The sequence below is a fragment of the Mucor mucedo genome (assembly GCF_025094135.1).
Source record: "Mucor mucedo strain NRRL 3635 chromosome Unknown EV154scaffold_63, whole genome shotgun sequence".
In the NCBI taxonomy this organism is placed as follows: domain Eukaryota; kingdom Fungi; phylum Mucoromycota; class Mucoromycetes; order Mucorales; family Mucoraceae; genus Mucor; species Mucor mucedo.
In genome coordinates, this window is record NW_026252347.1 from 145,760 (window position 1) to 170,914 (window position 25,155).

Consider the following 25,155-nt stretch of genomic DNA (forward strand, 5'->3'; position numbering starts at 1 on the left):
TTTTTTAAAAAAAAAAAAAAAAGCATCAAGTTTATTTCATCAGCTCAGAAAAAAACATTTGTAGGTTTTAAAATAAACTTTTTGCTCCTTACCGACTTTAAATAAGACTTTATATAATCTATAGACAAATTGCAAAGACAAATATGCCTGTGTATGCTGCAGTGTATACGAGGATAATCTTGATACGTTAGGAGAACACATTACCAGCACACACAGTACGCATTTACGATGTAACTAACCGTTTATATGTTTTTAAATGGATTTTTTTTTTTTTTTTTTTTTTTTTTTTTAGTGGCACGTTTTCATCCAGCTCTGGAAGCAAGCTTTCATCGACTTGAAGAGAAAAACAAATGGATATTATCTACAGGTAAAGTGGTAGAGGACGTGTTGAACAAACTTAGCAAGTCTTGTTTAGTCGATCACCCTTCTTGCTCAATGATTTTGGATTTGGATGACAAGACCTATATAAAAGAAGGACTTTTCACACAAGAAGAAATCGTTGAAATGAAGCAAAAAAACTTGATCGGTTTTGTAGATACTTTACCTACAGACCTAGCAAACTATATCAACGGCTTCAATTGCGATAATGCTAAAGAACTCCGAGCGCAGCTTCTCAAAGTACAGGATTGGGAACATATTTACGATTCTAAAAAATATCACGACTTTGACTGGGTCAAACATACTATCTTTTCTTTTGTGAGACTTTATGAATCAGGAAATCTCAAGAAGATCCAAAAAGAAACTTGGTACAATAGTCATGTCTGGTCGCTTATTGACACCATATTCGACGACATAGACACACTACATGTTATTCGGTAAAAAAAAAAAAGAAAAAATGAAAAGACTGGTATTAAAAGCCGTCTACTGATTCTATAATCACATAGTGGCGAAGCAGCAAATGCTGCCAGTACAAGACGAAAAAATATGGATAGGGTGATTGGATCCAAAGACAAAATCGCAAGAGCTTTCACTGGTTACAAGTGTGATCTGATTGTAAGAGAAGAAAAAGCTGATCATGAATACGCAGATGAGTATGGAGTTGGAGAAACTGCTATACATCACTTAAACACCAAGACAATTGAAGAAAAGGGGATAAAATTGCCAAAGGTGATGAAGGATATGCTGGACAAATTAGTTACAAGTAATCAGAACGAGTACCAAGGCCTCTCGATATTTGGAATCCAGACTTCAGGTCTATCTATTACCTTGTTGGCTGCAGACAAACCCACGCCTTATATCACACGAATATCAAAAATCAAAGATTTGTCTGTATCAAGTGACATATCTCATTTTACTAGAAGCATTTTACCCTTAATTGTTTTAATATGGCAATTTAAACAACAAATACTGAAAGTTAAAAAGAAAGTGTCTTTAAACCAGAAACGCAATTACCCGAAGGACAACAGCGAATGGCTAAACACCTGTTTGGAATATGACAACGTCGTCATTATGCCTGTCACTTCTACCTCAACTGAGTACGTGAATAAAAGAAGGAAGCATTATGCTTGAATCGACTTCTCGCCTTAACAATTCCAATACGATATGAAACCTCCCCAGGTTTATGAAATAATTAAACTAAATAAGACGCATGAATCCTTTTGATATCTCACCTTTAAATAAAGCCGATATTCTGACAGTTTAATTTGATTACGATACCTCTATTTAAATTCTCAATCCAGTTAACAAGCTATCATCTTTCAAAATCTTCTTATATACATTACACGTCTTGAATTAAAGAGGTTCACACATGTTTGCGGTAAGTCCGAAATCGTCCAATTCGATATTGTTGTAAAATATAAGACAGCTATTTCAATCAAATGTACGATAATCCTTTATTTACTACATAGATGACTTTGGTGTTTATTTGGTTTGGTATCTTTAATTATGAATGATACGTGTTATATAATCGAGACATTAAAATAATGAGTAAATAAATAGACACCATCGAAAACTATGAATGAGTCGTATTATGTAGTACAGATATTAACACAATGCGTACATAGACATTATCGAAACACCAAGTAACTTCTACACAGGCTTCAACACTGAAAGTCCAACTTCTTCACTTTTCCCAACACGTAGCGTCTGCACTCACGTCGATACTCGCGCTGTATTCACTTCGACACTGGTTGAGACCCTGACTTAAAATAGGGCGCGATAAGTATAGGAACCAGTAAATCGGCTGTCTCTTAGAAATCACGTAAAGTGATGGAATCACAATAGGGTGTGTGATTCAAAAAAAAAAAAAGAAAGTCATTTAACCCGCAGATTGGTACCGTGTAGTGTTCGAATTTTTTGAGCTTGCGCCAGTTCGAACGAAGCTCGAACCGGGTTTTTGTACTCGAGCTTGCGCCACTTTTTTTGGGCTCGAGCGAGCTTCGATCGATACTCGCTCGAAGCTCGCTCGGCTAAAATGTCGATAATAGTCACTTTAAAGTTAAGGTATTTGAAAGACTAGTGATAGCATTTCCCCTTGATTTTCATCTTTTCTTCCCTTTACAATTTTTTTTATTTATGCTCTGAAAATTCCAACTAAAATGCTTTAGACTTTTATTTAATTGTACAACCAACAAACACATTTAGCATAGAAAATGATACAGTGTTGCACACCAAACCCAACTAAGCCAAATTTTTACAGCAACCATAATAACATGACGTAGTAGAATTAATTTAAACTTTCATGTTCACAAATCCAACTGTATTATATTTATAGAAATGTAATAATAGTTTGATTTAAGTAACCGAATTTGGTATTAAGGCTGATGAAAAAAAGTTTTTTTTTTTCTTTTTCCAACTTCTATTTCAATAAATAACAACTTTATTATCATAACTTTCTGTAATTAGAATCACTTTGACGTGCACTTTGTGTAATAAAAAGGGCGAGCGAGTTCGAGCTATCGTATTTGCAACCGAGCCGAGCTGCAAAAAATCGCATTCGAGCGAGCTTCGATCTTCATTCCGAACACTAGTACCGTGAACATTTTAAAAGCTTAGCAAAAAAAAAAGAAGAAGATCTGCGTGCCCAAGTATGACGAAACCCTCGTGTTTTATTTGACTAGATCAAGTGATGTCAAATATGCTGCGGGCGAAGACGACAACGGCGATTTATTAGGTTACTGCTAAGCATTAATCACTAGCTTCTTTTTCTAATAATTCTAGTAAACACAATTTATGAAAGAGAACATAACGAAAATGGCTTTCCAAATGACATAAGTTTATATCAAGAACAATCTTAATGTCACTTTGTGCCATAAGATGTTATTCTTGCTATTATACATCTAGTACAAATAAGATAGATCAACGAGTTGTGAGCGTCCCAAGAAAAAAAAGGAATGGTCGATTGTAGTTGCTTTATTTATGGAAAAAAAACAAGTGTTTGTCCAGTGACCATAACTACCCAAGCCATCTTGATAAGTTTTGCTTTTTTGGCAGCTTTTAAAGACTCCCACTATTTTATTAAACACACACCCCCTTATTTGGTTAAAAGAGACTAGAAAATTTGTATGATATAAGTGAACATTGTGATGTCTCCATATTTGGATTTTTTATTTTTATTTTCATAAATATAAAAACCCATGTTATCTTTTATCGTTACTTTTTATTTCATTATTTCATACCATTGACGTAAATAAAAATGCAGAGCTCAAAATACACCTCAGAAGAAATTGAAAGAAGGGACTCTATAGAAACAGTTTGGTCTGATACGGCAAAGCTAAATAATGATTCCGACGTTCCGTCTTCTACCTCTGTATCTATGGATACCTCCGAAAAGAAAGAACCAGAAGCAACGCTCACAAACAAGGAGAAAATGAAGCTTATGATGCAATATGCAATGCCACTGGTGACAATGCTACTTATCGATGTTGCACTTCCCTTAATACTGTTTTATGTCTTGAAAATATGGCTTAACCTGATTGTTGCACTTGTACTATCCGGAATTCCTCCCTTATTGCATATCATTTATAAGTTTTGGAAAAAAAGAAAGGTCGATGTTTTAGGATGTATTATCGTCATAACGTTTATACTTACGGCAGTACTTTCTCTTAATAGTGGTAAGTGGGAAGGGGCATATAACATGATCAATAAGGAAAAAATCGACGAGCTAATAAACTATTATGGGATTTTAGGTGATGTTCGTGTGGCGCTACTACGTGATTCTGCAACAACAGCCTTTGTTAGTGTTTTGTTTTTTATATCTTTGATACCGCTCAAGACAAGATGGTTCAGAATTAGACCACTTGTTTTTGTCTTCGGTAAGCAGATGATGGAGGGAGCACCTCCACATACATGGACCGATATTGAAGGGGAGAAACACGAGAAAGATCAAATGGAGTTCATTTGGGAACTAAGCAGTATGTTTAGAAAGCACTGTTATATTGTGTCAGGACTATGGGGCGTAGTACTTATGGGAGAATTTGCTGCAAAAGTCATCATGATTAAGAGTACTCTCAGCGTCGAAAAGGTTGTACTTTATGGCAATATCATTGTTGCTGCCGTAGTTGGACTAATGATCGTAGGATCTACTGTGACTTCCACTCTTATGCAAAAGAAAATTGTGGTCCTTATGGCTGAATGGAAATCCGCGAATGATTTTACAAAAAAGTAGTAGGATGCATACCTTTCTTGAATAAAACTACAATGTATTAAAGCTGCCTTTTAATCGAACAATATATCTTGTTTTACGTTATGTGCGCCCTTGAAATAGTTAATTCAGTGTAATTCATGCTGATAGGGAATGGCAATATCAATGTTCTGGATTGAAATTTAAGCTTCAAAATGCTACTGATCCTTAGTATTGCTTTGTGGTGACTGTTATATCTAGAATTAAATAAACCATAAAAAATAAAAAAACGCGATATTTGTCTTTTTTTTTTTAAACGAATACATAATGTCCATGAGAGACCCAGCCGAAATTGAGAAATTCATTTCCAATATTGATCATGCTTTACTCACCGTATGTAAACTTTACTTGAGAAAAAATCCTGTCCATCCTTCCTTTCCCCCCCTTTTTTTTGACACCGCGCCTCCTGCTGCCCTTCTTATTTTTTTTTAAAAAAAAACACTATAGGTATCCGAAATTCGGTCATCTTTAAGGCATTTCACTCAACTTGTTCAGTCCGAAAACAAGGGACCGAGCTTTGTTCATGCGTTTAGTGATCGATTGAATTCGGTAAAACGCGATTTAAATACGCTGTCTTCTGAAGGAGAGAATTTAAAAGGTATAGATATAAAGGGTATGCCCCCTTTTTTTATGGTTGACTTATATCTCTGATTAGGTGCCTTGGAACATGCTCAAATTGTTGCTAATGAAAACAAGTTTAACTGGGCATTGATCAAGAGGTACAGGAGAACGAAAAAATTAGAAAGGGAAAGAGGAAGTTTACAATGTTATATAGTGAGGCAGAAAAGGAAGCAGCAGAGGAGGAAATACGATTTCGAGAGGAAGAAGCCAATTCAGCAAAGGCAAAAGAGACAGGATCTTTTGTGAAAGCCAATGCAGACTATGCTTACAAGTGAGTAATAAAACCAGGAACAAAAGTGTCAAAAATAAAAAAAATATTGATCTATCTTTTCTGTTGATAGACAATTATCTTCCATTGTACTTGAACAAAAGCCGACCTCGATTTCAGTGTAAGTGAGATATGAAAGGGTGTGGATCCTATGGGTTATTCCGTCATTGACAATCGTACATAGACCGCTATTTTTCACCACATGTATCAATCAATGGATGTCGAATAAGAAACCAGCCGATATCGATTTTACAGTAACCTTTGAAAAGGAGGAAACACCTACCTTAACCGGCTCAACATGTCATATCAAGGTAAACCCAACCCCTTCTATTCTTACATGATGTATTTACAATTTTAATTGCAGATTTGTGCACGAAAAGCTTTAGTGGCAGATTTGGAATTGGAGTATGAAAAATATTCAGATACACTCGTTGTTCATCAGTATGATATTAAGGGAGTGAAAGAGGAGGTTTGTTAGATTGCTAGATGGGAAGAGAGAAGATGAACTAAAAGAAAAAGGGGAACGATAGAAACACTTTTGGCAGGATTCTCAATACCTTGTATTCCAAAAAGTTAATTTATTAGCAACCGATGCGTTTGAAGATATGCTTGTATTTTTCGCTAAAGAATCCTTACACAACATGCTTGTAAGTGCTACACATATAAGACATGAAGGCTTTTTATATTAATGTATTGTTTGGATAGGATTGGTTTTGTAGCTACCACAATTTATTTACAACACCTTGTCATCGTTGTCATAAAATCCTTCAATTTGACTCTCCTCAATATAGATACCTTCCACCCATGGTCAGAACATGGGCTAAAAAATTACCTGTGGCTCAAAGCGATTCATCTGTTGTCCATCCTGCTCCCGGTACAGCCTACCATATGCGATGTTATATCGAGTACAAGAATAACCATGCCATCTAGATCTGTAATAAAACTATTTATTTTTTATGCATTTTTGTGTGTGTGACCTGTTTCAAGTGACTGGTATATCTTGATTTAGCAAAGCATTTTTTTTTTCTTTTTGGGTGATAACTTTTTTTATAAACCAATTAACCATGCCCCATAAAAGAGCAAAAGCCAGTATTCGTAAAGCAAGAAAGACCGAGTAAGTAATGAGGCGATGAGTAATGAATGGATGAGTGAACTGATCTGGCATTATATATATAAAAAAAAAGAGTCGATCTTCCTGTTGCACCCGAGGATGCTATTACCAGTTCTGATACCCCCAAGGGATTCTCTCGTTTGTTGAGATTCAAAGAAATGGCTCTCAAGAGACAACAAGAGAAGAAGGATATTAAATCAGGAGCCATTCCCAATCCTGCTGCAACTGTCGTAAGTTACTTGCAAATGTATGTAATAGGAAACCGAATGTTTACACTATTTATTAGACAAAGAAGGTGGGCATTCAACCAGGAGAAAAGATGAAGGATTTCGTAAAGAGAGTCGAAACCGAATACAAGAACGACATGTTGACAGCTCAAAAGGCTGCTAAACCCGTCAGTGACCGAAAGAAGCGTAATCAGGAGACAAGAAAGCAAAAGAAGGCAGCCAAGATCCAAAAGGAAGTTGATTTCTTCGGTGGTCGTGATTTCGATGATTTGAAGGATACCGTCAAATTTGGTGAGGTTGCTGATGCACCTCCTACTTTGAATAAAATACCAAAGGCTCGTGGACGTGAGAAGCAGGTATGAAAAAGTATTACGAGATAGGATGGTTACAATTATTTACTTATCTGCACAATTAGATGTTGGAAGCTGCCAAGTCAAAGCCTAATGCTACAGCCACCACAAAGACTGCCACTACAAAGACAAAGACAGATACACCTGCTGCAGAAAAGAAGGAGACTGGATATGAATCTGAAGAAGATGAGAACATGAAATTATTAAAGGCATCTCACAAGAGAAGTCTTAAACAGATGAGTGCTGCATCACGTAGACAATTAGACAACGAGAGAGATAAGGTGATTGAAGCTTACAGAGCTAAAAAGGCCAAGAGAATGGAAGGATCTGGATTTGTTTAGATACCAAAGCGTAAGCTTTAGCCTATTGCTGGTTAAAACTTTTTTTTTTTAAAAAAAAAAAAAAGACGTATATAGAATAAAAAGATAGACATACATAAATAACACATGATATATCTTACCTGGGAAAGGAATAACATTTTTGCATAATTCAACTAGTCCATACGTAAATTCCGATCTATTTAGTTTTAAAATATTAAAAAAAAAAAACGTTTTTCCTCAACGACCCTTCTCTCTCCATCCGTCGGATCGTACTTTGTAAACATAATAATGCGAATTTCATTGGTTCTGATTCCAGCAGCGATCCTATTGTCCAACGTGGTCAGTGCAACAACAGCTGGCTCGAACATGGACATCGATGAGATTGACTTCAAGGGTCAAGAACAAGTCGAATTAAACATAACAGAAACATTTGAAACGTTTCATTGGAAGTTGGAGAAGAATGATACCTTGACCGATCGAATCTTTACATTGGAACTATCTCAACCTGCTGAATTCCAAATCATTGATTACTTGATGGGTAAAAATTACTTTGCAGCTCAGAATTAAAAAAAAAAAAAAAGGGTCTAAACTTTTTAAATTTTATGAAAGGTGGCGATGTATTCGAGGTATTGGACAATGGTAAGTCTATTGGTCAGACATCTGAGCTTGAAGATACGATGCATAGTGAGGGTGTAGCCTATGTTACCACACCTGAAGAAGCCTTGGATGATGAACGTTTTTCAAAGGCAGGATATCTATTGGATGCTGGAAAGCACGAGATTACGATCAAAGTCGCTGAGTCTCTTCATCAAAACGGTACCGGTGCCGTCCGTGTAGTCCAAAGCCTGCAGTCCTTCTATAATAGTAAGGAGGTTGATAAGCCATATGACGACGATGATGATAAGCATGATGATTTTGAAGATTTCTGGTCTAATTACACTAATATTGATTACATTGTAAATGAACCCTCTATCACAAGCATATCGAGTACAACACTAATAATGACGGGTGTATCTCTTGCACAACAAACCTCCTCTACTCCTCATCACGATTAGACGTGGTTTTAACCGGAATCTTCTCTGATTGTCGTTTTGCATGATAAAAACTAAATATTTACCCATTTTAATTTATTCAAAGACATATATGTTTGGATGTCACACCAATCGCCGGTCTTTAATTTCGATTCTAGAATACAAAACCTGTAGATCTAAATAAAGATAACAAAAAAAAAATCACTGTTTAAATTTAGAATAAAAAAAAAAAAAGAAAACTTTTTTATCTCTCTCTTTCTTTAATTTTACTTACTAAATTATACCCCAATGTCACATCATATTAAAATTCACGTTGAAAACGAGACACTGGTGTTGCGAGGCAACCCTGAGGAATCCGTTGGTTGTGTTTTACGAGGCTGTGTGGTATTGCATACTAGAGAAACCATGAAGGCCAAATCCATCACACTTAATTTAATGGGAAAAATGAAGGTGCAGTGGAGTGAACGTAAGTTTTTTTTTTTTTTTTTCTTAGATTAAAAACACGCAAACTAAAAAAAAAAGCTTAAATAATAGGCAATCATCAGCATAAACAAGAACTCGTTGTTCTGAGTCATGATTGGAATTTCTTACCGACACAAAAGAAACTTCATTCACTTGCTCCTAATGTATATAAATACCCCTTCGAATACGTTCTTCCCGGGCAATTGGCAGAATCCATTGATTCTAATTCGTACGGTTCCCTGTCGTACAAGTTAAAAGTGGTAGTTGACCGACCAGCTTTTCTACCGAATTTGATTGACCGACATCCTCTGCGAGTAATTCGTCAAATCACACCATCTTACGACCACATGTCCAATATGCCCATGCACATCTCCAATGAATGGACCGACAAACTGGACTACAAGATCAGTGTGCCTCGTAAAATCTATAGCCGTGGTGAACAAATCCCTGTTGAATTTTCTCTGATGCCCAAAGCTGGTTCTGGACTTCAAGTGAGGTATTTATCTTGTTTTCTGAAAGAATACACTAGTTTTGTACGAGGTGGTACTACCACTGCCATGCACACCGAATCAAAGATCATTCGGTTCTTCAGAGACGAGACTTTTCCCTCATCCGGGTTACACTGGCACAAAACCGAAATCATGTCTGTACCACATTCATTTGGTTCCGTGCAATGTGACACTCAGAATCACTTTTTCAAGATCGAGCACAAGTTGAAATTCACCATGTCCCTGATCAACAAACAAGGGGAGCTTTCTGAATTACGTGCCTCTATGCCCATCAATATCATCAACCAAAGCTTAGCACAAGGCGACTCGGATGAAAATGAGTTACCCACATATGAAAATGCATGGCGATCTGCCTTATATTCTCCCTTGCCTTATTTGGACTCAAACTCTCCCTGTTACTCACCTGTCGATGAATCTGGCCCGATAACTCCCTCGTTGGAACCAGCTGCTGATTATTTCGCTTATCAACCATCCAATCCATGTACCGTATTGCCTTCTTATCATTCAGTTCTTCTTCCTGCTCATGATGGTTTACCTTCCTATCAGTAAAAAAAAAAAAAAAAAAAAAATCTTGTAGATCATCTGCTATTTGTAAATAATTGTATAGTTTCTTTTATTATTGTAAATCTTTAAATAAATTGAATTTGATAAATCTCAGGATCGTCCCTCAATGTATAACAAAAAAAGATAAAATGATAATGTCAACCATGATAAAACAATGACGAAAATCTATAAACTGTAAAAATGTACATAAACGGATGATTTTATTTTTCCCGGTGTACAAACTCTCTTTCTCCCAGAGAAGTTAGTAAAAAAAAAAAAAAAAAGATCGCTCAAATAAAATAAAAAATCTCGTTTTTTTTTTTTACTCTGATAAGCTAAACGTCAAGTGCAACACTACACACCAACTGAGTCTCCTCAACTTATATAGTAAGGTGCCCTCATCTGAATGTAAACTTTATTTTTAAAATCTTTCGTCCAATAAAATAGCCAGCCCACCAAATCTTCTTAGCTCAATTTGTAGATAGTCTCTTCTGGGAAACAATTATGCTTTTAAAATCATTTCATCCAATGAAATAACGAAAAAAAAAAAAAAAAAAAAAAAAACTTCTAAGTAAAAATTAACATGGCGAAATTAACATGTACATGAACATGATTTTTTATTAAGACAAATTTTATAAATTTTTAACTTTATGAGACAATGCCCACCAGAAGGTGCCAAACTTGCTGGTGTTGATTAAGTTGAAACGAGGGTTCATCTTTCTTGAAAAATCAAGCATCTCCACGAACTGACACTCTGTTTCTCTGTATGTCGACTTCGTCCGCAACAGCTTTTCAACAACAAGATTTCCTCCATTGTCTTTGTTACAAACGTAATAAACGCAGGAGTTTAAACCGTCGGACTGGCTTAGAAGTTCAAATCTTGTCACAGGTCCACGTTCACACCAAAGAGCGTATTCAACGATGGTGGGAGCACCAGTCAACGCATCGATTTTGACGACTTCACCGATAAAGAGGTTGTTTCCGTTTTGAAAAATTCCGGTTGAGCCAACTTTCATGGTCTTGTCATCATCGTCATTATCAACAAAGTCTCTAATAGTAGACTTGAAGGACACAGCAACCTCGAGGACTTTGTTTGAAGCTTTAACTGGATAATCCTGGCCTGCCACCAACCAAGAACCACCAGTCAATACATGTCGAGCCATCAACCTCTTTGCAAAAGCAACAGCGGCATCTCTTGAAGGATTATGTCTGTTGGTACGAAACAGACACTCTCGAATGAATTTATTAAATTGCTCACCCTTCTCAGTTTCATAAAAGATTGGGGATCCAAATCGATAAATATCATCAACAAGATGATGCATGATGTGCATTTTACTGGAGTTATAAACGGAGCCACCCCTTCTGTTAGGATACTTTCGCTTCATGTAAGCATCATGCTCCATCACCGAGACACGAAGATCATTGTAAGTGAACTCCACATACTTCAGGTACGAATCAGACTTATGCTTGATTTTGCTGATATAAGAAAGCGAAGCTAACTTGCCCAAATTTTCAAAGCAGGTCTTGATCAAGAGAACACCGTCATCACGTCGAATTTCACCAGAACAGATCAATTGATTCAACAGAATTGGTACTTGCTGAACGAGGATTTTGTAATCCCTACCTAAGAAAGATCCATGAAGACGCAATGATGAACGCAGCTTTCGGGTAAACCCTTTGCTAACGTAACCATGCAATCTTGTTTCGAGGATACTTTTCTCAGTTGGATTCAGATGGTCTTGCAACAATGTTTTTACCAAGGCTTTGCCGACACCAAGCATTATCGTATGAAGGAGCTCGATTGGACAATCCAACATCGTATCGAACGATTGAAGGTCTACCAGAGCCTGACCACCAACAAGTTTGTAACCAGTATCGACATTTACCAACAAAGTCTTGTCACCGCCAGAAGCCAAATATCGCGCGTACATATCTGCAACCACTTTTTCAGAGCGAGGGTCACAACGATAATCACTGCCATCAAGTCGAGCTGGGGTTTTTAATTCCCAAACACACTTTCGGCATGGCATCTTTGAAATGGCACCGCGACTAGAGGCAAGCTCCGAATGACGCGCATTATCAGCAGTGATAAATTGCAACGGAGCAACGACAACGACAGCCTCACCACCAGGCAAAAACATCTCCACACCTTTCTCCAACAACAAAAGATCTTCAACAATAGCAGGAAGCATTTGCATTGCTGACAGCAAATGATCTGTACAGATGAAGGCTGTATTCTCAAGTGCATGTCGTTCAGCAAGAGGCAAAGCGGCGGGTACCATAATCCAACTATCAAACTTGTTGTGTTTCTTGGTTCGATTTCCACTCATATCATCAGTAAAGAAATTCAGGGGAATAACCTTAACGGGCTTGAATTTACGAGCAGAAGAAGGAGAGGGGCGCTTCAAAGGATTTGGCATTTTCAATCTACTAATAATGGTACTAGAAGCTCTAAGGAGATTAGAGTCATCCAGCACATTACGTTCGAAATCCAATGACAAAGTTTCCGGGCGATCACACAAAATGCTTGAAATGAGATTCACTTCGACAGAAACTTTCCTGGGCATGTTGTGGAGGTATAACCTACCATCAACGGGAAGAACTTGGTAACCTTCAGCCATAACGATTGAATGATTCAAGGTATAAAACCTCTCCACAATCACAAAAGTTTGACCTGTTTTGATCAGATCACCAACCCAGATATCCTTTGGGATGTTGTTGATTATGACAGAGACCATTGGATGTTGAAACATCTTGTGGGTACGCCATTTGTTCGACTGGTAACTATCGACAAGCTCGCCCTCTGTATGATCAGGAAGTTTTGATAAATGATCAGTGACAGAAGGGTTTGCAACCAACAACTTCAAGACTTCGGAGGGAGGATTCATATAGAACGGGAGATCTTCTTCGACTTCTTGACCATTCACCTTTTTCTGAACCTTGACGTAGTGCTTCGTCTGTCTGAGCAAGGGAATCTGGTTTCTTGTTCTTCTTGAATCATCAAAGTTGAATATGAGATCAGCTGCAGGTACTTTGGCTTCGGGATAGGCAACCTTGGCTTCAGTGACGTCCTTGACAAGCTTCACAATATCTTTCATCAAACTTTGAGATATGTCACCCCCAGACCGATAATAGAATTGATACATCAATTGATGTATCTTATCCCTGAAAGGAAAAAACTCGCCGTTGACAACTATGGGTGTTTGATCCTCGATTTCGTCGACTACAGCTTCCGGTTCATCAACAATGGATTCAGTGAATTCAATGTCTTCATCAAAAGGTTCATCTTCGTCCTCGTCGTCTTCCTCGTCACTGTAATCTTGGCATTCAGATTCGTCCTCTTGATGAAACACCATACGATCCAGACTGATGCGAGTAGATCTAATCGACTCAGGTAATGCAGTAACTTCTGGTCCATTCACTCGCCTGAAGGCCGTGTTGCTTGGGGTAATGGGTGCCTTAAAAGTGAAGGCTTCGGTAATTTTATGTGATTTTTTATGACGTGTAAGGGCGCTTGGATGCCGGAAGCGCTTGCCACATTCATTGAAATCGCAACGATAGGGGTTTTCGGTTTCGTTGGTTTGTTCAGGTTGAGTATTCATAATTCAGGAAGTAAAAGAGATAGAGATATAGTTTTTTTTTTTTTTGACTTAGAGGTTTTTTATATGCAAAGGTTTAGACCAGAATTTTGAACTACAGCTATTTCCAGCAGGTTCTTTTTCTTTTAGCTTCTTTTTTTTTCTTCATGTCTTTCTTTCCGTTTCTTTAACTTTTTAACTTGGTAAGTTATTTTCTCTTATTCCCTTTATAAACGCTAAAGCTATCTATCTTATAGTTTTTCACTTTTATGCTCAATAGTACACTCATAACTGACCCATCTATGTGGAAGGTATATTGCTAGCACTTTTTTTTTTGTTCAAATGAAGACTAAAAAAATTTTTTATAACAGATTTAACGCGTAATGAAGTGAGGTAAGTCTATTGCTTTTCGTGTACAAACAACATGCATTAACGTTCATACTTCTTTAGTCAAATACGGATTACTCTGAACGGCACAAGAAATAAGGTAAAGTGATTTTTATTCAACTATTCCAGTATCATTTACTAACTATTTTTTTATAGGTTTGTTGTACGCATCTGGCTATACATGCTCTATAGAACAATGCATACTGTCTTACAGTCTTCTGGGAGTAGTGGATTAAATTTATGCATTTTTTACACCATCCTGAAGGGATTTCCAATGGCTGGCAAGGCTGTATGGCATCCAAGCCATCCATTATTTTTTTTTAAATAAAATCTACATTTTAAGCCTATAATTCTATCCAATCAAAATAATTATTTTTAAACAATTTGAACCATTTTTATTTTGGCAAAAACGGTTCCACCGAAATACAAAAAATTCTATAACCCGACAATGTCCATATTAAGATTAACCAAAAAAATTGAGCTTTGAACGTCCGAAAAACTCTATGGGTGTGTAATTGCGTGTACACCCATGGAATAATTGTAGTTGCAGATGATTGTGGAAATTAACCAAACAATCGTAAAAGTTGTATAGAGGTATTATCAGCTTCTTTACCCTTACTCTCCACACCCGTAACCTTCGTTGTTGGGTAGACCACAAAGGGTGAAGATAATAACGGGCTTGTGGTGGAGAGTATCAATCAGTGAGAGGTGTGACGTATTTATCATGTAAGGCTTCAACGAAGTGCTGAGCATACTATACGTAGTCTTATCTTGAAAACTGCTTGTGAGTTGTCAAAGATGAGAGATATTACAGTTCTTAAGCGGTGGTGTACTGGTCGGCCTGTCAAAACTCTCCTTCAATTTCATGATACCTTTGGCACATAAGTAAAGTTTGGAAGAGCTTGAGGACATTGCCAACAGAGTTATGTTAGTTAAAAGCCCAACACTATGAATGGGTGTGGTTGATATCGTAATCAAAACATTCATCGATTTACTTCCAATCATTAATTTTGTGGAAGTATTGGACGAATCCACCTTTCTGTATAGATCGCGCGTGACATGGATATATCTCTCGTGTCCACGCGGCCATGACTCGTTGCCATTTTGACATGAACATCGATACGTCCATATACTTCATAAGTTAAAACAAGAATTGTTTCATCTTGTATTATGGAACCCGTGAAAAAGATAGCGCGCAGCTTCCAATTTCAAAAGTGAGTGGCATTTCGGCCACAGTCTCTACAGAGCCTAATTTTTTCCTTGTGCAGAAGACAATAGGGTAGGCTCTACAGAATTTTAAAGGCTTTACAAGTGTCCGAGGAGCTCATAAAACGTCGTTACAACAAAAAATAGGATTCCCCTTTCGGGTCGCTTATCCCATTTTTTTTAAGGTCGTATCAGACCAGCCCTCCGACCACAAGTTTTTGCAAATGAAAAGATATGCCTTTATGGATCTTTGATATAGTTTAGTATTTGCTTGAGAAAAGAAACCATTATTCACTAACCTTTTACATTACGTTAGAAGAAAAAAAAAATAGAGAAGAAAAAGGGAGGGAGTGGGCATATTTTATTAATGATAAAACACGATAAACAAAAAACTAGTTTATGTAAGAATGAGATAATTGTTTGTTCATAAAAAAGGAATAGCTTGCGCCGCATCTAATCTTTTGATGTAAATATATATTATTTTTAGAATACACATGCAAATTGTTTAGTTATCAGTTGGATAAGTATGAGCCCATAATGAACCTCAAACATCACGCGAAAGAGGACATGGATTAAAAGAGGATTTATCAGTGTGAGCCCACAGAAAATTTGGCCTGCTATTTTTGAGCCGTTTTTTTTTTTTTTTTTTTCTGCCATAGCCAAAAAGAGATTTATTGTCCGCAATAAGCCAATTCTATAAATTCTCCAAAAATAGCATATTATTTTTTTTTTGTTTTGAAAAATCACCTCCCCTCTTCTTTTTTATTATTAATTGTGTAAAAAAGATGAAAATAAAAAACGCGGGAAAAATAAATAAAAAAAGTAGATGAAATTAGTTATAAAATATACAAGGTGGGAGAGAGTTGATGAAAGTAAAAAAAAGAAGAGGGTGTAAAGAGGGGTGGGGGGAATGTGTGTAATAGGTTGCCCTTGTTTTAAAAGACATAGGGAACAAAGATGTAAGGAACCTTCTCACAGTACTTGTCCCAGTCTTTACCGTACTTCTTGGCACAACGTTCCATATCTCTGGAGACACGATGAGTCAAGACACAGAGGAAGAAACAGAAATAAAAGTAAGGCAAGAAAGAACCAGCACCGGTGATCAAACCCCAAGAAAGGGATTGGATTAAATCAGCAGTATAATGAGGCTTACGAACAACACCCCACCATCCAGAGGTCAAAAGTAAGTTACCATGCTCAGTCTTGATATAGGTAGGGTTCTTGATGTGACCATAGGGAAGTTGAGGGAAAGCGGCACGAGTAACAAATGATCCATTTTGTTCCATACGGAAACGGTTCTTTTGGGAGTTACCAGTATCAAAGATATAGTAGGCGAAAAGAAGGGTGATGAAAAGTCCGACAGTGTAAGCCCAAGAGTGTTGAATAGTGACACCAGTGGTCAATTCATACTTCATCAAATAGATGGAAGAATAACAGTAGGTGAATGGGACACCGGCCATATTCCAGAAAATAAGCATGAAGCCTATAATAATAACACAAATTAATATAACTGTTCCACGTTACACGAACCATGTGCAATTCACTACTTTACCATCCTTTTCATAAAAGATATCCCAAGAAGTAGGAATACATTCTTCACCCTTTTGACAAGCGTTACAGTACAAGAAGTGAGCAAGCACCATAAAGGCAACAGGTCCACTGATATAACCACGTAATTCATACTGCTTCAAGGCACAAGAAACAGAGGTGAAGAAAAGAACAGGCCAGGGAACACGTGTTTCTGCCCACATTTTAAGATCCAATTTACCAATACGAGGATTTAAACAAACACCCATGAAAAAGTCATAGATGACATTACCAGACATACGATGTTGCTTACCCATCAAGACAGCGATACCGTTTACTAATGCGGTCAAGGTGAAACCCCAGATGATGGCAACACTCATGATACCACCAAAATTTTCAATAATGGAAGTCAAACGGAAGATACCTGTGACGTGAAGCACGGCAGAGAGAACAAGGGTTGCATACCAAGAAGATAAACCGTTACAGAGGTACTTGAGCTAAAGAGAGAATATAAAAGATTAAAATCAACTGTCACTTTTTTTGTTTGTTTTGTTTTGTTTATTTATTTGTTTGTTTGTTACCTTTCCACCATTTAAAGAAGGAAGGGGAAGACCATTGATAACAGGGCCGGGCATAATATAAGCCATGACAGCAGAATAAGCGACGAAACCCAAGTAAATTTTAGCAGCGGCGACAGTGGGCATAGCACCCAACTTGACCTTAGCGATGATTTCCTCCATGACGAATTGAGTGATACCTTCTTTGGTGAAAGAAGAGGGGGTGATGATTTTACCTTGATGGAATTCAAGACATACCCACATATAATACATGAGAGAAGGGAAACCCAACATCATGCAGAAGACACCAATAGGTCCTCCAAATTCATATACAACTTCATTATCCAATTTCTCGTCCAATTTGGTCATCTTATTCTTGAACAAGGGCACACCGTTACCATTGACAACGGGTTTTCCCTCGGCATTGACCTCCTTCACAGCCATTGTTTATAAATTTAAAAAAAAAGTTTTTTTGGTTGTGTGTGGTTAGAGAGAGAGGGAAAAAACTGAAACAAAAACAAAAACAAAAATGTCTTTTATACTCGATAAATGTGCGCGGAAGGAAAAACTGACGCCCCGGATATCACTTTACACAGCCCGGCACAATATTTGACCGAAAGTAACTCCATCCCCCAAGCACCGCAGCAGGGTCTGGCCTTGTAACTTACCTTGGAATTGCCTGCAAATGGCATATACAATTCTGCACTGAACAACATCTCAAAACTATCTACATACGAAAAAGTAGTAGTTATTATTATACAAAAAAAAAAATAGAGCGGAAAGGGAGATAACAATGGAATTATAAAAAGCCGGGATTACTGACAGAATCATCACCGGTCAGTGCATCCTTAAAAAAAAAAAAACGTGAATTTGGGATGAGCGTAGCGGAGACTGTAAAATTTACAAATTCAGCCTTACGATTTTTTTTTTTTCGTGCATTACATTTTTTTTTTTATTTTTTACAAGAAAACTATTATGGGACAAAGCAAGAGTAAAGAAAACAATGCATTGTCAAAAAGTACTCATTGTAAGTGGATACACACACGGAAAAAATTACCGTCATGTTTACCCTGTTTATAAAAAAAAAAGTCTCTCCAAAAGAAATTCAAGATCTCCGACAAAGAGTGAATTCACAAGATCAAGACAAGATTACCGAAGACGTATTCAAGAATGTCAGTTTTTTTTTTTTTTTTTAGGTAGATTTCCGAGCGACATCTAACCCACTTAATTTCTCCCAATAGAGTGTAAAGCAATATTTACCCACTGTCTCTGCAAACGATGAACCGTTCTTAAAACGACTCTATGCTGCTTTTGGCGGTGATCGAGAAAAGTCAATCGATTTTCGGTAAATGGATTACACAAGAAGGGAGATTTTCCGTTTTCGCTTTATATTAAAACCTTTTTTTAGTGAATTTGTGGATGGGCTGAGCATTTTTGTAAAGGGAACTGCCGACGAAAAGCTAAAACGTATGTATGTCTGTGTATATGTGTGATGACTTACGAAACTCAACGTATTACCCTTTTTTTGTCAGTATCTTTTAAACTATACGATGTGGATAAAGATGGCTTTATCTCAAAAACCGAATTGGAACAAGTCATGTTACAATTAGTAAGCTGAGTACCATGACCTCATAATACGAAAATCGACTCATTTCCCCTTCTCTCTTCCTAAAAAGTCACAAATGTCAGATGAGGATCGGTCAGAAGAGGTGCAATGTGCTATCGACTGTATGTTTCGCGATTTAGATGTAGACTGTGACGGTAAACTGGTAAATGGATACTTCAAAATTAACATATTTATAACATAAAAATATCTTCTTTGTTATTGAATCATGTAAACTTAGTCTTTTGAAGAATATAAATTATCTGAAATGAAGGAACCTTTGGTGGTAGACTTTTTGGAAGAGTTTTTATCTCAGCATAACCTATCTGAACATTCTACCGTACCCAGCCCCAACTCAAATAGATCAGGAGCATCTTCGCCCACAACAACAACAACAGCAACAGGAAGGCCAGTGTCAGTCCATCGGTTATCCCAGGCCGAGCTATTAGATTACAGCCATCATCAGCAACAAAAGACACCTTCCCCAAAACCGTCGTTTACTCAACCCTTGACACCGATAGAAACCACACCGCCGCCTCTAGAACATCGACCTTCTTTACCTCATCGTCTTAGTCGTGGAGCTAGCATGCCTAGTCTTGACGTTGCCATGACACACATATAATTGTAAATAAATATAAAAAGTTTTAAAAGTGTGTTGCCATGTGTGTAGAATAATGAAAAGGGGGGGGATCACTATGGGCGGACGTTTAAATCGTTGTTCGGGCCAAACGGGCACCCAAAAAAAAAAAAAAAAAGTTGCGCGGCCAGCCCGCAAATGGAGTCGCAAATGGGTGCATCCATTAAACCCTCTTTCTCCACGTTCAAAGGTAATGAAAGGAAACGATCTTTAGAAACCTAATGATTAGAACATCATGACAATCCATCCATCCAGCCCCATACTGACTTGAATCGATTTCACCTCCTCTTCAACAAAAATTCAATTTTTATTTTTATTTTTATTTTTGGACATTCTAGATGCCTCCTAAGTTCGATCCCTCTGAGGTTAAGATTATCTACCTTCGTGCCACTGGTAAATAATGAGAGAGAAAAAAAAAAGACGAGATGTTAAAAAAAAACCAGAAACAGAAAATTAAACGCATAAATATAAAAAAAAAAAAAAAAAAAAAAAAAAATAGGTGGTGAAGTTGGTGCTTCTAGTGCCCTTGCCCCCAAGATTGGTCCTCTCGGTCTTTCTCCCAAGAAGGTCGGTGAAGATATCGCCAAGGGTACCAAGGACTGGAAGGGTCTCCGTGTCACTGTTCAATTGACCATTCAAAACCGTCAAGCTCAAGTTTCCGTTGTTCCCTCCGCTTCCTCTTTGGTCATCAAGGCTCTTAAGGAGCCTCTCCGTGATCGTAAGAAGGAGAAGAACATCAAGCATTCCGGTAACGTTGCTCTTGAGGACATTATTGAGATTGCCCGTACCATGCGTTTCAAGTCTCTTGCTCGTGAACTCTCTGGTACCGTCAAGGAAATCCTCGGTACTGCTTTCTCCGTTGGCTGTACCGTCGATGGTCAAAACCCCAAGGACCTTTGTCATGCCATCGATGCTGGTGAGGTCGAGATCCCCGTAAGTTTTTAATTTTTTTTTTTTTTGACATTTTGACATTTCAACTTTCCCCAAAACTGACTTTTTTTTTTTTCTTTAAACAGGAGAAATAAATTATTCTCTAACTCGCTCACTGATCGAATTATACTTTTTTTTTTCCGCAACGAGATAAATAAACCTTTTATTGTCGAAAAAACACCTTATTTCTTTATCATTTTGATTCATTACAAAGAGATTAGTTAGAACAGTTATCGCGTACTTTATTACTGATTCATTACCAAAGGAAAGTTATTAGGAAAATGAAGTAGATACAATTATCATTGATTTCAAAAAAAAAAAAAAAAAGAGAGAAGAGTTATTTTTATGCTTTGAAATGTTTTACTTTATTAAGAAAAAAAAGTTATTGATTGGGAGTAACCTTGACAACGATTTTACCCATAGATTGGTTGCTTTCGAGGTACTTGTGAGCATCTTGAATATCCTCCCAGTCATACACCTTGTCAACAAGCACCTTCAATTCACCATCTTGTTTGGCAAAATGTTTAAGCACGGCATTGTTGTAAATGGCGCAACGCAACTTGCCCTTATATTCAAGCGAACGAGCACGTAAATTGGATCCTTCAATCTATATATGTATGAAATTGATATGTTAGCCCTAAAAGCCCTTCCTTTTTTTAAATTTTTTTTTTTTTTTTTTTTTTTTGAATACATACGCGAATTCTCTTACGGAGCAAAGGGATCATATCAAACGTTTCAATGACGCTACCACTCATGTAAGCTAAAATAACCCAATGACCATCGACAGCCATGACTTCAATGTTTTGCTTCCAATAATCTCTAGCGATGAAATCCACCAATACATCAACACCTTTGCCTTCCGTTTCCTTCAAGATCTATCAACATAAATATACGATTAATCAAATGTTTAAAAGACAAAATAAATCTTCATTTTTTTTTTTACCACATCGGACCAGTTTTCAGTCTTGTAATTGATGCCTTTGGTAGCACCGATGCTCTCACAAAACTTGACCTTTTCATCTGAGCCCACTGTGACAAAGATTCGGTTACTATTATAAACCATGTTAGGGATGAAATAAGACTTGTCATACACTTAAAAAAAGGGGGAGGGGGGGGGACTTACGCGCCGGCTTCCTTGGCAAGTTGAATAGCGGCGATGCCTACACCGGAGGCACCTGCATGAATCAAGACATCCTGTCCCTTTTTCATCTCAGCGACAAAGAACAAGGCTTGGTAAGCAGTAAACCAAGTCTCGGGAATAGCCGAGGCTTCCTCGAATGAAAGACCGTCAGGTTTATGCATGGTTAAAGCGGATTCGATGACCGCATACTACAGATAAAAATTTCACGATGAATAAATCAATGCGCACACATTTTTTTTTTATACTTTACTTGGGCATAAGCTCCACCAGGCATTAAACCAAATACAGCGTCACCCACTTTGAAGTCCTTGACTAATGAGAATGTTAATGGACTAATGTTGTTTTGTTGCTGTTGCTTTTTTTCATATAAAAAGTTTTACCATCTTTGCCAATGGCTTCAACGGTACCGGAGATCTCGACACCGAGAAGAGGACTGCCTTTGGTGGCAACGGGGTAGTTACCTTCTCTTTGCATGATATCCATACGGTTGAGGGCAAAGCATTTGACCTATGCAAAGGTTTATATATAAAAAAAAAAAGAAGTTAATATATGTAAAAAGCATGAGTACACTCCCATTTTTTTTTTTTTTTTTTTTTTTTACCTTGACCAAAAGTTCAGTATCGCTAGGTGTAGGCTTTTCAAAGGTACCGATGGTAAGTTGAGACGCGTCACCTTAAAGTATGTGTGAGATTTTTTTGGGTGGGGTGGGATATATCTAAAAGTTCAAGTAAGAAAACTTACCAGGTTGTTTAACAATAACAGCTTGCATTTTTGATTTTAAAAGTTTTTTCTTTTTGTGTTTGAAAGAAGAGAATAAAGAAAAAAAAAAAAACCTTTCAAGCTTTGAATCATGGCCTTTTTATTACTTTTTTTTTTTGAAGAAGCGGAATTTTGATCACCCGCGTACATTTGCTGACAAAACATGAAAAAGTCAAATATGCATCATTTTGATCCCAGAGAGTATTACTGCTTTTTAATCACTCATGGAAAAAGGATAAATGTTGTTCAAGGTGATAGATATGGTTTTTTATCGTGACATATGTGGAAAGGGGGGGAAAAGGATGATGCGAGATAAAAATAAACAAAACGTCATTTTTTTTTTAATTTTAATTTTATTGTATTATTCATGCTTATGTAAATTATTGTGACCGGGAAGAGGATAAAGAGACACTACGCTTTTTTCGTTGGGTTAATGATCCCATTCTCTTTAAAAAGGACTTTGGCTCATCCTCATCTTCTGGTTGTAATATACCATTGCTCTTTACTGATGCATAAATTTCCTATTCATGTTAAAATAGGAGGGATGAGAGTTTAATTGACAAAAAAAAAAAAAAAAGGAACTGACCTTGAGACTGGTTTTTAATTCATCTTGCCAGAGACTCAATTCATCACCTTTTAAAGAAATCGCTTGTTCCAGAACAGTCGACATGGTGTTCTCACAAAATAACGCACTGGACATTTTGGCATGGCTACTGATTTGGACAAGATGAAGGTCTGTGTTCAGCAGCATGATGGAATATGTGATTGTATAGACAACATCTAGGGAAAACAAAATAATAAAAGGTTAAATTTTAACAATATATAAATCAGCCAATCGCCTTTTTTTTTTTTTTTTTGGTACCTGCGCTTTGATACATGTGTTGAGAGTTGCTTGAATTATAATATTTATGCGAAAATACTTCCAAAATGCGATCGATTTCCTGCGCCTCGGCCTTGAAATAAAGTTTAGAGCATAATTTTCTTATTGTTTAGAATGTTAATATCGGGTGTTTAAAATGTATAATTTTTTTTTTTTACCTGAACGCTTGGTCCAAACTCAAACCATTGAAATCAAAATAGTCAATATAACTCTTTAAAACCAAATGACGAAAAGGGTCTCTAAAAGAAAAAAAAAATGGAGTAAGTGATTAAGTTTTTTTTTTTTTTAAAAAAAAAAAAAAACGTTTGATATATGAGTGACTTATTTACAATTTACCCAGATAGGAAGCCATTTCTTTCTTTGGCACGAAATTCTGATCCTGTATCCATAGAGACTGAGCCGCCTGCAATACATTTTCCTGACCATGCGAGTAATTAAATAGATCCTCAACCGAGCCAAAGATATTGTTTTCATTCCAGAGTGTGACAGAAGGAGAAAAGAGCGTGGCCCAATCGACTTTAAAGACAGATTTGTGTTTCCACTCTAAAAGCGATTTCGTCACTTCTTCGTCTGTTTTGATTTGTTTCGGTTTCTTTAGACTGGAGGTACGGCGTGGTAAGGATTTTACAAGCACGCTATGTTTGGGTAATGGAGGAGGTTCATGTTGAAGAAATCCAAAGGGGCCGGTAGGAGTGGGTTTGATTGGCTTTTGTGGAAGCGATTTGGATCGTGTGGGCGTCTACAAAAAAAAAAGAGAAGGTTGGATTATGGATTAGAATTTAGTCATCCTGCCGGATAGAGTAGGATGTGTTCTGTTTCACCTTTTTACTATGTTGTGAGAGAGAGCTGGAGCGTACAAGTCGTGCTGAGTGATTGACAGAAGTTGATCGATGTGGAGTGGTAGAGACAGATAGGCTCGGCTGTAATTTCAGTTGCTGTGATTGAATCCATTGTGTATGCTGTTGATGATGTACAAGTGAATGACTTCTTACGGGTGAACTTGTAGACATTTTGAGAAGGAAAAAAAAAAAGATGAATTAAAAGAAAAAAAAAAACTTTTTTTTTTTAGTCGGGATACAATAAGTAATTTCCACGTGGTAGTTAGGCAAAAAAGAAAGAAGAAATAAAAAAAGAAAAAGAGAAAGGAATATGCATCGTAATTAGATCTTCCCTTAAAGAAAAAAGTATAAAAGAACACACGTTTATTATTATTTGTCATGATCAATTTCGGTGATAGAACCATCCTTATTATGCTTATATTCCGAGTAAAGAGTAGCATCGCGCAGAAAGCTAGAACTGTTTTTCGCTAATGGGACACGTTTCTTTTTCTCTCTTTCTCCAAAGGATTCAGCCAAAGCACCAGAGACATGCTCCTTGGAAGGCTCGAATGTATCAATTTTATGTGGAGCAATATCATGAATCACTTGAATAGGGTTGCCATAACGAAGCGAGAAATGGTCATCTTCCATGATTGGGTCGCGCACCTCAGATGTATGAGCTGGATGATGGTGTGGTGAATTAGAGTGAGACATATTGATAATAATGAAAAAAGGAAGATAACAAAGAGAAAGAGAGAAAAAGAAAGATAGCTTATATCCTTTGTATGAAACATGACGTGACTTTTTCTCATTTGTTTGTTTCTCTTTTTTTTTTTTCTTTTTCTCTCACTCTTTTCAATGTACCCTCACTTGGGTGTTTAGTTGTGCTGGGTCACTTTACGGAAAAAGGAGGAAGGGAAAGATGAAAAAAAAAAAGGTTTAGGGAGCAATAAAAATCGTCCTATTTTATTATCTCATAAATACTAATTGATGACGGATCCTCTTTTCCCCCCCTCTTTCTTTCCCCTCCTTCGCCCTCCACTGCCCAGTAGCACCTTTTTTCAGTTCA

The 25,155-nt window shown here is 37.0% G+C and overlaps 13 protein-coding genes across 13 annotated transcripts; 8 read left to right on the forward strand and 5 right to left on the reverse strand.

Annotated features, from left to right (window-relative positions):
- The first annotated feature begins 7 nt into the window (after positions 1-7).
- EV154DRAFT_268247 (uncharacterized protein) lies at positions 8-1,774 on the forward strand. The gene is made up of 4 exons (XM_051594685.1): positions 8-60; positions 125-215; positions 293-815; positions 885-1,774. Coding segments are annotated over exons 2-4 (1,149 nt in total). The 5' UTR covers positions 8-60; positions 125-214; the 3' UTR covers positions 1,510-1,774.
- A 1,834-nt stretch (positions 1,775-3,608) lies between these two features.
- On the forward strand, positions 3,609-4,834 carry EV154DRAFT_466616 (uncharacterized protein). The gene is made up of 2 exons (XM_051597742.1): positions 3,609-4,052; positions 4,128-4,834. Exons 1-2 carry the CDS (start codon positions 3,635-3,637, stop codon positions 4,604-4,606), a joined length of 897 nt encoding a protein of 298 aa, XP_051456298.1. The 5' UTR covers positions 3,609-3,634; the 3' UTR covers positions 4,607-4,834.
- A 30-nt stretch (positions 4,835-4,864) lies between these two features.
- Positions 4,865-6,413, forward strand: EV154DRAFT_268337 (uncharacterized protein). The gene is made up of 8 exons (XM_051594686.1): positions 4,865-4,954; positions 5,069-5,219; positions 5,277-5,340; positions 5,397-5,513; positions 5,584-5,631; positions 5,695-5,821; positions 5,875-6,157; positions 6,216-6,413. The coding sequence occupies exons 1-7, from the start codon at positions 4,889-4,891 to the stop codon at positions 5,986-5,988; spliced, it is 687 nt and encodes a 228-aa protein (XP_051456299.1). The 5' UTR covers positions 4,865-4,888; the 3' UTR covers positions 5,989-6,157; positions 6,216-6,413.
- Positions 6,414-6,695: 282 nt separating this feature from the next.
- On the forward strand, positions 6,696-7,210 carry EV154DRAFT_423169 (uncharacterized protein; the record flags this gene model as incomplete). The annotated part of the gene is made up of 2 exons (XM_051596122.1): positions 6,696-6,851; positions 6,908-7,210. Coding segments are annotated over 2 exons (459 nt in total), but the record flags the coding sequence as incomplete, so codon positions are not given.
- A 596-nt stretch (positions 7,211-7,806) lies between these two features.
- Positions 7,807-8,573, forward strand: EV154DRAFT_564961 (uncharacterized protein; the record flags this gene model as incomplete). Its single annotated transcript, XM_051605871.1, has 2 exons — positions 7,807-8,056; positions 8,128-8,573. 2 exons carry the CDS (start codon positions 7,807-7,809, stop codon positions 8,571-8,573), a joined length of 696 nt encoding a protein of 231 aa, XP_051456301.1.
- A 264-nt stretch (positions 8,574-8,837) lies between these two features.
- Positions 8,838-10,069, forward strand: EV154DRAFT_423107 (uncharacterized protein; the record flags this gene model as incomplete). The annotated part of the gene is made up of 2 exons (XM_051596120.1): positions 8,838-9,015; positions 9,084-10,069. The coding sequence occupies 2 exons, from the start codon at positions 8,838-8,840 to the stop codon at positions 10,067-10,069; spliced, it is 1,164 nt and encodes a 387-aa protein (XP_051456302.1).
- Positions 10,070-14,820: 4,751 nt separating this feature from the next.
- EV154DRAFT_552745 (uncharacterized protein) lies at positions 14,821-15,883 on the reverse strand (the record flags this gene model as incomplete). The annotated part of the gene is made up of 2 exons (XM_051605074.1): positions 15,546-15,883; positions 14,821-15,160 (listed from the first exon to the last, which is right to left on the reverse strand). The coding sequence occupies exons 1-2, from the start codon at positions 15,590-15,592 to the stop codon at positions 14,821-14,823; spliced, it is 387 nt and encodes a 128-aa protein (XP_051456303.1). The 5' UTR covers positions 15,593-15,883.
- A 286-nt stretch (positions 15,884-16,169) lies between these two features.
- Positions 16,170-17,615, reverse strand: EV154DRAFT_538680 (ergosterol biosynthesis ERG4/ERG24; the record flags this gene model as incomplete). Its single annotated transcript, XM_051604296.1, has 3 exons — positions 16,170-16,717; positions 16,787-17,258; positions 17,343-17,615. 3 exons carry the CDS (start codon positions 17,613-17,615, stop codon positions 16,170-16,172), a joined length of 1,293 nt encoding a protein of 430 aa, XP_051456304.1.
- Positions 17,616-18,260: 645 nt separating this feature from the next.
- Positions 18,261-19,772, forward strand: EV154DRAFT_513249 (uncharacterized protein). Its single transcript, XM_051602009.1, has 7 exons — positions 18,261-18,345; positions 18,408-18,490; positions 18,560-18,663; positions 18,727-18,785; positions 18,851-18,927; positions 18,995-19,087; positions 19,163-19,772. Exons 1-7 carry the CDS (start codon positions 18,294-18,296, stop codon positions 19,541-19,543), a joined length of 849 nt encoding a protein of 282 aa, XP_051456305.1. The 5' UTR covers positions 18,261-18,293; the 3' UTR covers positions 19,544-19,772.
- EV154DRAFT_268470 (60S ribosomal protein L12) lies at positions 19,707-20,782 on the forward strand. Its single transcript, XM_051594687.1, has 3 exons — positions 19,707-19,951; positions 20,058-20,491; positions 20,575-20,782. The coding sequence occupies exons 1-3, from the start codon at positions 19,897-19,899 to the stop codon at positions 20,581-20,583; spliced, it is 498 nt and encodes a 165-aa protein (XP_051456306.1). The 5' UTR covers positions 19,707-19,896; the 3' UTR covers positions 20,584-20,782.
- A 46-nt stretch (positions 20,783-20,828) lies between these two features.
- On the reverse strand, positions 20,829-22,432 carry EV154DRAFT_552749 (NADPH:quinone reductase). The gene is made up of 8 exons (XM_051605075.1): positions 22,371-22,432; positions 22,231-22,301; positions 22,010-22,136; positions 21,880-21,941; positions 21,612-21,817; positions 21,432-21,537; positions 21,184-21,363; positions 20,829-21,095 (listed from the first exon to the last, which is right to left on the reverse strand). The coding sequence occupies exons 1-8, from the start codon at positions 22,396-22,398 to the stop codon at positions 20,871-20,873; spliced, it is 1,005 nt and encodes a 334-aa protein (XP_051456307.1). The 5' UTR covers positions 22,399-22,432; the 3' UTR covers positions 20,829-20,870.
- Positions 22,433-22,721: 289 nt separating this feature from the next.
- Positions 22,722-24,377, reverse strand: EV154DRAFT_268585 (Sec7 domain-containing protein). The gene is made up of 5 exons (XM_051594690.1): positions 24,090-24,377; positions 23,598-24,007; positions 23,427-23,507; positions 23,251-23,369; positions 22,722-23,168 (listed from the first exon to the last, which is right to left on the reverse strand). Exons 1-5 carry the CDS (start codon positions 24,276-24,278, stop codon positions 22,891-22,893), a joined length of 1,077 nt encoding a protein of 358 aa, XP_051456308.1. The 5' UTR covers positions 24,279-24,377; the 3' UTR covers positions 22,722-22,890.
- On the reverse strand, positions 24,378-25,105 carry EV154DRAFT_268558 (uncharacterized protein). The gene has a single exon (XM_051594688.1). It carries the CDS (start codon positions 24,798-24,800, stop codon positions 24,477-24,479), a length of 324 nt encoding a protein of 107 aa, XP_051456309.1. The 5' UTR covers positions 24,801-25,105; the 3' UTR covers positions 24,378-24,476.
- Between the last annotated feature and the right edge of the window lie 50 nt (positions 25,106-25,155).